This window comes from Mus caroli, chromosome 2 (assembly GCF_900094665.2).
Source record: "Mus caroli chromosome 2, CAROLI_EIJ_v1.1, whole genome shotgun sequence".
Lineage (NCBI taxonomy): Eukaryota > Metazoa > Chordata > Mammalia > Rodentia > Muridae > Mus > Mus caroli.
In genome coordinates, this window is record NC_034571.1 from 88,141,188 (window position 1) to 88,153,840 (window position 12,653).

Sequence of the window (12,653 nt, forward strand, 5' to 3'; positions counted from 1 at the left end):
CGGATTTCTGAGTTCGAGGCTAGCCTGGTTTACAAAGTGAGTTCCAGGACAGCCAGAGCTACACAGAGAAACCCTGTCTCAAAAAAGCCAAAAAAAAAAAAAAAGAGAGAAAGAGCAATGGTATTCTGTGATACAAGGCATGGCCTCAAAAGACATGAAGCTTTGATGCATGATCATAAAGTGAAGGAAGCCAGGCTAAAAGGCTGCCACTGTAGGGTCCTGCCAACCTAACACTCCACAAAAGGCAGAATTCCAAAGGCAGTAAAGAGGAGCTAGAGATGGCTTCAGAGTTAAGAGCACTTGCAGCTCATGCAAAGGGCTCAGGTTTGATGTCTCACACCGACATGGCTCAAAACCATCTGTAAACTCCAGCTCCAGATGACCTGATGCCCTCCTCTGGCACTGATGTACAATTCCACAGGCAGGCAAAACATCCATACATGTAAAATAAAAATAAATCTTATTAAATATTAAAATTATGAATGTAAATAAGCGGTTCCTCTTTTTTCAGTTGACTGCCTGAGTTATTTAAACATTTTAACAGTAACAGAAAGAGGCTAACGGTCGGGCAGTGGTGGCCCTTAATCCCAGCACTTGGGAGGCAGAGGCAGGTGGATTTCTAAATTCGAGGCCAGCCTGGGGGACAGCCAGGGCTACACAGAGAAACCCTGTCTCAAAAATACAAAACAAAAACAAAAAACAGAACAACAAAAAAAGAGGCTAGCAAAACATCCAAACTAAGAATTTGAAGAGGGATAGGAAGGAGGGAGGGAGGGAAGGAGGGAGAAAAGGAAGGGGAGGGAGGGGAAGAGGAAGACGAGAACTCAGTGGCAGGGTATCTGAGCTATGGAAGTTAGGTGGGAAGTACTGAGGGCTCAACCCTGTGAGTGCCAGCTGGACGCTGTTTCTGCTATATCTGACTGCTTGAATCAGACTAAACTCAAAACAAATAATTAGACCAGACCCAAATCTCTGCAGAACGCATCTGTTAGCTCTCTGAGCATTTTAATGCAAGGCTAGAGTCACAAGAAAACTGTTTGATCTCTAAGGGCCAGAAAACTCACAAACCGAAAGGGAAAAACATACTGAGCTGTGATCAGTGGGCTATGAGAACATGGACGGTTCCCCTTGAAGATAACGCTGAAATCCAGTGTGGGGACGGGAGAGTAATCACTGAGATCTCTAGGAAGCAGAAGCTGAGCAGACCCGGACGCCTGACATGGGGATGGAGTGCTGCCAGGCTGTCGGAGGCCCTGGGCTCAGGCAAGGAGAAAGCAAGCTGCAAAGGAGTGTGCCAGCAGAGCCCTCAGAATGCTCCTCTAGAACACAGAGTCCAGCTCCAGCAGGACTTCAGAACAGAAACATGAGATGACAGGAATGGACCACTATGGCTCGGCCAGTAATGGAGTCTGCTCCTCTCCCACAGGACCCAAGTTCCATTCCCAGCACTGTCATCAAGTGCCTCAGTCACTGAGGGCACCACTGCATCTGTGGTATGTGTACATGTGCATGAATGCATAACACACACACACACACACACACACAAAGAACAAACAACAGGACCATTAAGATGGCTCAGCAGGTCAGCAGGTAAAGGCATTTGCTAAGTGAATTTGGTGGCCAGAGTTCAATCTCTGGAACTGACATAAATGTGGACTTGAACAACCAACTCTATAATTGCCTTCTGACTGCCACACGTGCCCTAACATGTACACCCATACATACATATTATGCATGCATGCATAAGTGTACACACACACACCCACACTTTTGACGAGAAAATGATTACATTTAAAGAAATAGATTACACAGAAGGCAAACAACAAATAAAACAAAGCACAAGGAACGCACACGCTCTATTCAGACATGGAAGAACTGAAGCCCGGCAGGGTGATGGATGTCTGTAACTTTGGGGTTTGAAACTAGTTTGGGTTACACACGCAAGTTCCAGGCCAGCGAGTGCTGTATAGAAAGATCCTGCCTCCAAAAGACAAAATCCAACAATAACAACAGACATGAAAGCTGTTAGAACTGCTAGACACTGACAGTCAGAGTGCCAGTGTATTAAGTTATATATGCAATGTACACCGAATGGTATTTGCTCATTAACTAGTATTTTGTGTGGTGCTGGAATGGAACCCAGGGCCCCATTGATGCTAAGCAAATGCTCTACCACTGAATTATATACTGACAGCCTCCTCCTGACCAATGAATGCTTTAAAATGCAAAAAAATATTTAAAAATGATATACAATATATTTTGGTAATATTATATTCTTGGTCCATCTAACTTCATGTTCTCTCTCTCTCAAAAAAAAAAAAGAAAGAAAGAAAAACCAAAACCAAAAAACACATCCCCCCATCCTCTTCCCCCCCCCAAAAAAAAAGAAAAAAGGAAATCAACAATAAATACCAAAACAAAACCCAGAATCGATTTTGTGAGCAGTGACCTTTAAAACGAGCAAGCAATTCAAAGGTGCTGGTCTAATAAGTAAAGTAAATGTGGAAGAGAAATCAAACAATTAGGACAGCGGTGACCACAGCTGGACTGAAAGCTGTGCTAACCAGGTTAGGTTCAATAGTGACAAGAGGGGACCTAAGAATGTGGGAAACATCGGCAGGATGAAGAGCTGGCTATGAGCAGGAGTCCCAGATGGAGACAAGGAGATAATGTCTCATCACCCTTCAGAAAAGGACATGAATCTGGAGACATTTCGTTTTTTCTTTCTTTTTCCTCCGAGATAGGTTTTCTCTGTATAGCTCTGGCTGTCCTGGAACTCACTCTGTAGACCAGGCTGGCCTCGAACTCAGAAATCCGCCTGCCTGTGCCTCCTGAATGCTGGGATTAAAGGCGTGTGCCACCACGCCCCTGCTTGAGACATTTCGAAACACGTCAATTAATAAAAGTTGTACAACCTGACCTGTCTGTATAAAACCTGGGACCAGCGAGTCAGAAGGTGTCACCTCTTACTTGACACCACCGGATACCGACTGCTGGGCACAGTGAAGCTGGGAGAAGCCCAGTCTTAAGATGCCATTCATTCTAAATTACACCACTATTTGAAATAGTACCAATAAAGAAAAAAAGTGATGCCAATTAATAAAAGGTCTGGGGCAACGAGGGAAATATGAGGAACTGGTAAGCAAGTGACTATTTTTATGGACCTCTGAGGCAAGTATGTGTGTATAGAGGCCCAGCAGCCTCAGTGTCAGCCTCAGGAATATTGTCCATTACCTTTAAGACAGGGTTTCTCTCTGGCATGGGGCTCACCAAGCGGGCTAGGCAGAGGGGCTTACCAGAGAACCTATATATCCTGTCTCCCCAGCACGGGGTAACAGACATGCCACCATGGCTGGGTACTTCTATAGTTTCTAGGGGGCAGACCCTTGGTTTGCAAGGCAAGCACCTTACAGAATGAACCATCTTCTCTAGGCTGTTCATTTTATACATACACACACACACACACACACACACACACACACACGTGTGCATAAAAGAACCATAAAAGTATTAATACATGGGATTTGAAAAAAACCGAGATTAGAATTTCAGTTCTTAGTCATATGTAATCAGGAATGGGCTGCTTCAAGTGACCACGTTCTTAAGTCCTTGTGATGAAAGAGGGCATCCGGGGACCAGAGAATTTTTTCACTTGGATTTGGCTCTAAAAGGAGACTAGGAAAGTGCAGGAGGGAACATAGAAGATACTACATACAACTTCGAAAGTAGTAGACAGAGACAGGGAACCAATAAAAAGTAGAATACATTGCTCTGCTAAAGTCAGCACAAAGCAACAGAAACAAACAAACAAACAAACAAACCACATGGGGCAGGAAAGAAGGCTCAGCAGGAAAGGGTGCTTGCTGGCGAGCTTGAGGATCTGAGTTCAATTCTGATAACCCACATGGTAGACGAAGAGACTTGATTTCTACAAGTTGTCCACTGATCTTCATGCAAGCACTCTGGCTTATATGTACATATATGTGTACACACACACACACACACACACACACACACACACACACACACCCCTGCATGCACTACAAGTAAAAAAAGAATTTAATAGCTCAAAATGATAGAAGTAAGTATGTTACAGAAATACTAAGTGCAAATGGAAGGAATCTGCTTTTTGAACATGGAAACTGCCCAATGAAATTGCCGAAGATTCACTTGGCTTACAAGAGGCAGAACTTAAGCACAAAAATAAGGAAAATGGCTGACGCACATACAGTACTACACACCGCCACAGACCAGCAAAGGCAGGGAGCTATTGGTGCCCCTCTTCACATCTTGTTTAGGCAGCCATGTTGGTGAAAGTTCATGGTATAGTTCTTGACATTTCTTGGAGACACTCTCTGGCTCTTACGGTCCTTCCAGCCCCTCTTCTGCAATGACCCCAGAGCCTTTGGGGCAAGAGTTGTGTCACAGACCTATCGGTTTGAGCTGGGCCCCACAACTTTGCATTTTGATTAGCTGTGGCAATCTGTAATGGTCTCCATCTGTTGCAAAGAGAAGTTTCCTTGATGAGGGGTGAGAACTAGTTACCTGTGTGTAAAAGGACAAATACTTAAAATATAGCCAGGGACTGGGCTAGTTTCATAAAAAGACATTTCTAAGTTCTCTTCCAAGATCCCTGACTTCACTAGCCCCAGGTTTCTGGTATCAGACATGATTTCCATCCTTGAAAGGGTCTTAAATCCAATAGAATTGTTGGTTCCTTTGCACTGCATATTTAGTAGCTATGAAAGCTTTTCCTTAGGGAGACTTTTAGGTTGGATCCAGCAAGGGTCCCCTGGGTCTTGGGTCTAAGGTGCACAGTATCTACAGCAGCAGGGACTTATTCTTCACAATAACAATAATGTATGTTTCAGGAGCATCACAGAAAACCCTGACCAACAACTCAAAAGATTTCTTATTCCTAGTGTTGGGGTTTTGTTGTTAGATAGTTTATGGCTTCTGGGAAGAACACTGTCAACCTAGATGGGAAAATCCCATTTCATCTATCTATGCATACGAACAGTCTGACAAACACTGTTTACTTTTAGGTAGTTAAGACTATGATTCCTTGCAAATTTTTCATCATCCTTACTGTTATTCAAACCTCCTCTCCACAAATAAAGCCTCATAGAATGTACTTTGATCACACCCTCCATTCTCCTCATAAGCCTTTCCAGTCCCACTGAACTCCATCTTCCCATGTTCCCCTTCTAATTTTATCTCCTGGTGTATCACTGAGTTTAATTAGGGTTTCCTGCAGAAGTACAGGTGGGGGCCATCTATTTGAGCAAGAACAGAAAAATAAACCCTCTTAAGTGCATTTAAAAACATTGGCCATACCTGGACACAAAGAAGTGTCTAGTGGGCAGAAATAGATGGTAGACACTTGCATTAGCTTTCTAGGGCTACTGTAACAAGTGATCACAAAGCCAGTCATTTAAAACAACAGAAATGTATCACTTTAGAGTTCACCAAGGGAACTATATTATGTGTGTGTGTTCTTCCTGGGGAAGAACTCTGTCTGGCTTCCTGTGGCTTCTGGCATCGGCACCATTGTGGCTTGTAGTCCTGTCACTGTAATCATTACTTCCGTGGCCTCGCTGCCTCCAGCACCATCTGTCAGCACCAGTGTCTTACTGCACATACTCTGACTGTGCTTAGGGCCCATTCAGGTAATCTCCCTCAGCATCTCTCTCCACCTCAAGATTCTTAACCACATCTGCAAAGACCCTTTTCGTGTAAGGTGACATGGTAGGGCACAGCAATACTCTATACCGGGCTGGGTTCCTAGTACTTCAAAGGTAGTGTTTGGTGCTTGTAAGACACAGAGAGGTACTGTTTCCACCTCCCAGGTGGCTGGGCTGGGCCAAAGGAACCAACAGTCTGCCTGAGCTTACCAGTTTGCAGCTAGTTGGGTGTTAGCAGAAGCTATTTAGATTTCATTCTGAAATTCCTGATTTACAGGAAAATCACAACCAGTACAAACACTTACCAATGCTTTTCGCTAGCCTTCCCACATGTTAACGCTGGACTTTGTGCTGTCACTCCTCTGCATGATCTTAGTAGGGTTTTTGGTTATCTAGTTGCACAATGTTCCATTTTTTTTTCCTGGAAAAAAAAAATCACAGCATACTTAAAAAGGGGGTGAAGTAGGGAAGTTTTTATCAAGTTACCAAAATATTTTTATCCAAACTTGGGGAGCTAATTTACTTACCTTTACTGAAATTCTATCAGTGGTCTTGTGTTGAACTAAAAAATAACAGATACTGAACAGGATCCAACACAGGGCTACATACTCAGCTGTCCCATCTCTTCAGGCTTGCTTGAAACTTGAAACCTTTGACAAATATAGGCTCATGAGACATCAGCTCTGAATGTACTCCAGGCTGGCCTTGAATGTGGAGCCTCAGCAGCCCATGTGCAGGGATTACAGGTGTGTAAAACTATGCTCCTGGCTAGGCTCAGAATTCTGTAGAATATTCCTTCACTCAGTTTTTTCTGTTACTCTCTTCTGCTACTTCTTGATAAGATTCAGGTCATGCATTTTGGTTGGGGTGCTGTGTAGGGTTAAATGTCTTTGTGTACCACAATAGGAAGTACAAACAGAAAATTGTCTTATTGGGGGCTGGAGAGATGGCTCAGCAGTTAAGAACACTGGCTGCATTTCCAAAGGACCTGGGTTCAATTTCCAGCACCAACATGGCAGTCTGTAACTTTAATTCCATGGGATCTAATACCCTCCTTTCAGCTTCTTTTTTTTTTTTTTTTTTTTTTTTTTTTTTTCTTTTCAGCTTCTTTAGGTACCAGGTACATACACGGTACACTGACACGCATGCAAACAAAATATCCATATACAAAAAATAAAAATTAAAAAAAAGGAAAAAAATCAAAACTTGTCCTAGTAATAGTAATATTAAAGTATTCTCCTTCCTTCTGAGAGATCTTGCGAAAATAAAAACTTGAAGTTGGGAGTGGGATGTGTTGAGGGAATACAGGAAGAGTTGGAAAGTGGCGACTGGGGTGGATATGATCAGAGTTCATGGTGCGCATGTGTGAAATTTTCAAAAGAAAGTCTTGTTCTCTAGCCCAGGCTGACACCTAACAGGTGATGCTAGGGATACAGGTCAGTGGTAAGGCACTGAGTTCAGTCTCCAGGATCATCAAGAGCAAAGGTATAAAAAAATTTACTCAAGAGAACCAGGAGGTATCCATACCTTTAACACTAGCACTTATGAGGTAGAGGCAGGAGGATTTCAAGACCAAGGCCATCGTCAGCTACAAAGTGAGTCCTAGGCCAGTATAGGATACTTGAGAACACAGAGAATGTAAAGTTGTTAACAGAAAGCTGAACTTTGTGACTATACAAAATATGCTTCACTGCTAAATGACTTTGAGCACATGTTTTTAGTGAAACTTTTCTTTCAAGGCACTTACTTGGAATGTATGTTTTCTTGTCATTGGCTTCACTGAGTGTTAAATGTAAGAGAACATGTGACCCGTTACAGCAGAAAGCCAGAACAGGGAAGTTGTGAAGCTGCTAAGGGGCCTCCCAGCTAGGATTACAGCTACCTTCTTACAGGAAACAGAGTCTGCACCCTGCAGTGGATTATGCTTGTAGAGAAATCCTTCTCCTCTTTGCCTATAGGTGAGAACCCACATCTCAACCAAAACTATCAGACCAGCCAGCCAGAGTGGAAGCACACAGAAGAGACACCACCCAGGCTACCAGTTCTATAGCAAAACAATGGGGAGAGGGGGGAAGGAGCAAACAAGTGCTTTTCAGAAAGCTAAATGTATACAATTTAAATGGCTCCTAATTGGGGACTAATAGAATAGTTTTACATAATGATTTTGGGAGCAGATACCATTTTGTGTGTGTACATGTTTGGGTAGGGGGAGCTGTTTTACTAGCTTGTGAAACTAGTAGTTTCAAATACTTATATATTTAAATACTTAAATACTTACTTCCATCAATTAAAATTTTAAGTAGATTTGGTGGTCTTTCAAATTAGGAATTGATTGAAACTTATGCACACAATGACTGTCTAACTGAACATTTCACAGAACTAGTTCGTCTTTGTGCATGCTTTGACACCTATAGTCAGACTTAGCTTACTTTAAGGTAGTGTGACTGGGGCTTTAGTTTCCACTATCAAAAATACACTTTCATTTCAACACCACAGTTACATCATCTTTTATTAAAAGCAGATATATGAATTCTAAATTCATCTTAGAAAGAACATGTTTCCATGACCCCACCCCCACCCCGCACCACAGAAGGAGTCTGCCATCCTAGGCAAGTATCCGGGTGCAGTGCAGACATAACGAATGCTGCGTGTCCACACAGGCTGCTTTCCTGGATCCTGCGGTACCACAGGATGTTGTTGGTCTTGATGTACACTTTGGCCCACTTACCTTTACATTCCAGGCACACTATATAGCATTCAGTATTTACATACATTTGAACAGAGCAGACATAATGTGTGTTCCAAGAATAACATTTTGTGGACTTATGTGTTAGAAAGAACTCCATGTTTCAATCTCTTTATGTCTTAGCTACCTTTGAGAAGACCAGTTCCATATAAATACATAAGCTGGAACATACATTTAGAAAAGCTTACAGAAATCAATGTAAACTACATTGTATCTGCCCATAACAAATTAATTAAGCCCTGTTNCCTCTAATGCTAAAATAAAAAAGCAGCTAGCCATTACACTTTATAGTAGGTTCCAGACCAAATATAATGTGATCATTGGCATTGTGGGCCAGATGGGTCTGTGTCTACCGCTGTCAATCTGGGATTTGTTCCTTTTTGTCAAAGTGTTCTACATACATTTGCCAAGAACATTTACATTAAACTTCAAATTACTCCTGGTTGTATCCAGAATATATGTTAGGAGCCTCTAAAAGGAATTTGTTTTCTGCCAACTATGCCATGTTAGTAATTACTGAGACAACAGTGAAGCCTCTGGGGAAAGCAGGTGCCCAGTGTGCAGGCACAGGTCAAACAATAACTCAGCAGCACTCAGTTCTTCTTGCTTTTCTTCAGGTAGCGATTCCGCAAAGACTTGTTGAAACCCATGATTATTTTAAAATACATCCAACGAGGCATGATTGAGTTTATTGAGCCCTAGGGAAAGAAATGGGGGAGATATATAAGCACAGCTCACAACTGAGTAAAACTTAAGGGAAGCCTAATTGCCACCTTCCAATTCTCTACATTATTATTTACAGAGATTTTAAAGTTCTTACGTATATAGTTTGAAATATAAATATCTTTTTTAGGATTAAAGATGTGTACCCTTGTGACGTTGTACATCGTGGTGCGGAGCCTAGTGCGCACCACGATGTACAACGTCCACAAGCAGGATTGAGTTTATTGAGCCCATGAGAGCGTGGATCACATATCCAGTGGTTCGGGTCTGCAAACCTACTGTTTTAATTGCAGACTTGTGGACGTTGTACATCGTGGTGCGGAGCCTAGTGCGCACCACGATGTACAACGTCCACAAGCGTGGATCACATATCCAGTGGTTCGGGTCTGCAAACCTACTGTTTTAATTGCAGACTTCACAAATGTCTCTGCAGAGGGCTTATCCAAAGTCGGCTTCCGTATTTTTGCCAGTTTTGTAGCTACAAGGTATGGCATGACACTCTAGAATGATCCACCCCATACAAAAAGAGAAAAGACAACACATGCCATTGATTAGGAAGGCTACAGAACGGAGTGTGATACCTGCCTGACTGTTGATGATAGTGGAAGCATCCTCATGATATCTGGAGTTCACATCTTTAGAGCAGTGGGAGAGACATGCTATCTAAAGCCAACTTCACAGAACATATAATACCAAAAACGTGACTGCAATACAGTGATGACCTATGGGTAAAATAGAATTGGAGGCTGGGAAAAATGAAACAAAACACAAGCCAGCATTTCTGAATCTTTAAAAGGAAAGGAATGACGGAAACCTGAGGGGCTGAGGCTCGAGATGTCCTTCCTATCCAGGTCAAGAGGGACTCTGCTGTGCAGTGGAGCACAGGTTTCTAACGTCTCACTGGGACAACTCTGCTCCACCACGCCTGAGGAATCACACTGTTCTATGAGCTTTAGTCCTTCACAGATGACAATCCACTTTCCTGGCCTTTGGTCACCACTTCTCTTCCCTGGTGTTTTAACGTCCTGCTCCTGAAGTTTTATAAACTGCTAATGTTAAGATGGGACCATATCTTTTTTGCCCTCTTCTGTTTGGGGAAGAGATGAAAAGAAAAGAAAATAAGACAACAGCCTGGGTGACAGGACAGATGTGGGTGGTGAATGGAAACATGAGCTTTTCCAGGCATTTCACAAATGTGACGTTCTCTACTGCATATGCACCCTGTATTTTGGCCATGACACAACATGGAACACAAAGAACCCGCATTATAATAAGTTCTAGGAGTCATGATGAGAGAGGTCCTCCTGTGAAACAAAAGATCCAGGTGTACAGTAGCCCACCAAACCATTGTTCCTCTCACAAGGGTGAAAAGAAGGGGTGAAGTCCGCTGGCATTGCTATTTAAGAAAAAGTAACAGTTCAATATGTGGTTAAAATGAAACAAACAAACAAATACCACCAAAAACTCACACTACAAATAATGCTGAGGTCTCTCCACACTTTGGATTTCTTTACTGCAAAGACTGGAAGAACAGCCCCACATCTCTTTGGGGATTTGTTTACAACGTGTATTTTTTCACACATAATTTTGTATTCTTCTCACTACCAAGTATAAGTCAAAGAATACTGCTCACCACCCTTACTGTGGGAGCTGAGCCTTCAACCCATCTATTCAGTCTACCTGGGGCCGTCCTCCACCTTCCTCACCTACAGGAGGCAAGCCCACTGAGTCACCAGTCACTAGAGCACACCAGCAGCTGGAGTGACTCTGACTATGAAACTTGACTTCTGAGCATTTATTTATTAGAACTACTAGTATACATCACTCTTTAATGAGAAAGATGTCTTGTGAAGTCTTTAGTCCACTTTGTCTCATCAGTATTAAGGCAGACTGGGGAAGTCTCAGGTTGACAGACTGAACTGTGGGGTCCAATTGTTACGTTGTTTGTTCACTACCTAAAAAGCAGGGCAAGACAGACCTGTGTAAGCTCTGATGTCAGGTAACACCATGCATGTGCAGTCTTTTTTGCTGCATGCTTCCTGGTCATATGGAAGCCCAAGAAGGCCTTTCAGAGGACACAGTCTACAAGGAGTTCTGGGAAGTCCTGAGCTCCCGAGATGGAGCCAGTCTGTAACTATGCCTTTCACCTGTGTGCAGAATGCATTGCACTGTTCTTTCATCCATCGTTCTGCTCGTTCAGAAAGCATAAATAAGCAGCATACATGGGACTATTTTGATACTGCAGCATTCAGTTGCACTGCCTGACTGAACCACATGGTGGCACCACAAGATAACTCATGGCTTTAGGGTTCAGCTAGCTTGTGGTGGGGTTCTGAAGGAGCCTCCAGCTACTGGGGGTGGGGAAAGACATGTGTCCTTGGGAGTTCCTAGTCAAGTTCTATTTTCCCAACTAAAACATGGAAATTCTAAGCTGGAAGGCTGTGTACCTGTACCTGGATATAAAATCAAGGTGTCCAACAGTGGCCTCCTGAAGTACGATGGCTTCAGAGGCGAGTGAGGCAGGGCTTTGTGGGTAAGTCCTAAAGACAGTTGAGGAGTCAGCTAGGTACAACAATGTAAAGGAACAACACGGGCAGAGCGGAGCTGTGAGCAGCAAGGCATTTTCAGGATCTGCAAGGAATTTGGTATAGTCCAAAAGAAAGTTAGTTCAAGCACTAGGCACATTCTCGAACACAAGCTCAAGAAGACAGTTGTGTCACCTCCATTCTCAGTGCTGAGACTAGCACGAGGTACACAGGGGAGTGAAGGCAGTGTGGACTGTGGCCTGGCAATTCAGATGCAGAGCACCAAGCAGCACTAAGGACCTTCCCACTGAGCCCGCATTCTAAACATTCTGAAGCTTAAGGAAGATCATCTGCCTCAAGAAAGCAAATCTACTGATCTAGCTGTGAAGGGTATTAAAAGGAATATGTGAAGTTTATGGAAAATGTAAATTAATCTTTTATGTCAAAAGCCATCAAAGTAAATAAACGCCCAAGAAACAATAATTAATCCATCTTCCGCCTTTTCAGGAAAGGATTATGAGAAACAAATCAGAAATACATCTATACTTTTACAGAAAGTTTTCAAAGCAATAAAACTTAAAGGCCACTTACACCCAACAAGTCACCATTACAAGTTTTGCCCCCTCAGAAACAACCTGACCCTGACAGCCGCAGCTGTGGGCAAGTATCTTGATTTCCAAATTTAGAATCTTCAACTGGAAATAATTACTTAGGCCATAAGGCAAAAGCTGATGATGCTATGTGTGTGCTCAACTTATTAAATAAAACAGCTCCAGGAGATCACAGTTGGTATGTTGTTCTCCTCGTATCCACTGGAATAGACTGCTTAGACTATGGTCTTCATAGAGCATGTGCTGTTGGAGGGAGTCCCGATCCAGGAAAGGAAAGGAAAGGAAAGGAAAGGAAAGGAAAGGAAAGGAAAGGAAAGGAAAGGAAAGGAAAGGAAAGGAAAGGAAAGGGGAAAGGAAAGGGGAA

At 42.8% G+C, this 12,653-nt stretch overlaps 1 protein-coding gene across 1 annotated transcript in view; it reads right to left on the reverse strand.

The window, feature by feature from the left end:
• Positions 1-8,166: 8,166 nt before the first annotated feature.
• The window catches only part of Hsd17b12 (hydroxysteroid 17-beta dehydrogenase 12), a 127,052-nt gene continuing 122,565 nt past the window's right edge, over positions 8,167-12,653 (reverse strand). Inside the window, exons 10-12 of the mRNA XM_029468199.1 lie at positions 9,513-9,653; positions 9,385-9,447; positions 8,167-9,128 (exon numbers count right to left, since the gene is read on the reverse strand). Of these exons, the coding sequence (XP_029324059.1) occupies positions 9,024-9,128; positions 9,385-9,447; positions 9,513-9,653 (309 nt within the window). The 3' untranslated portion in view covers positions 8,167-9,023. The remainder of the gene's footprint in view (positions 9,129-9,384; positions 9,448-9,512; positions 9,654-12,653) is intronic.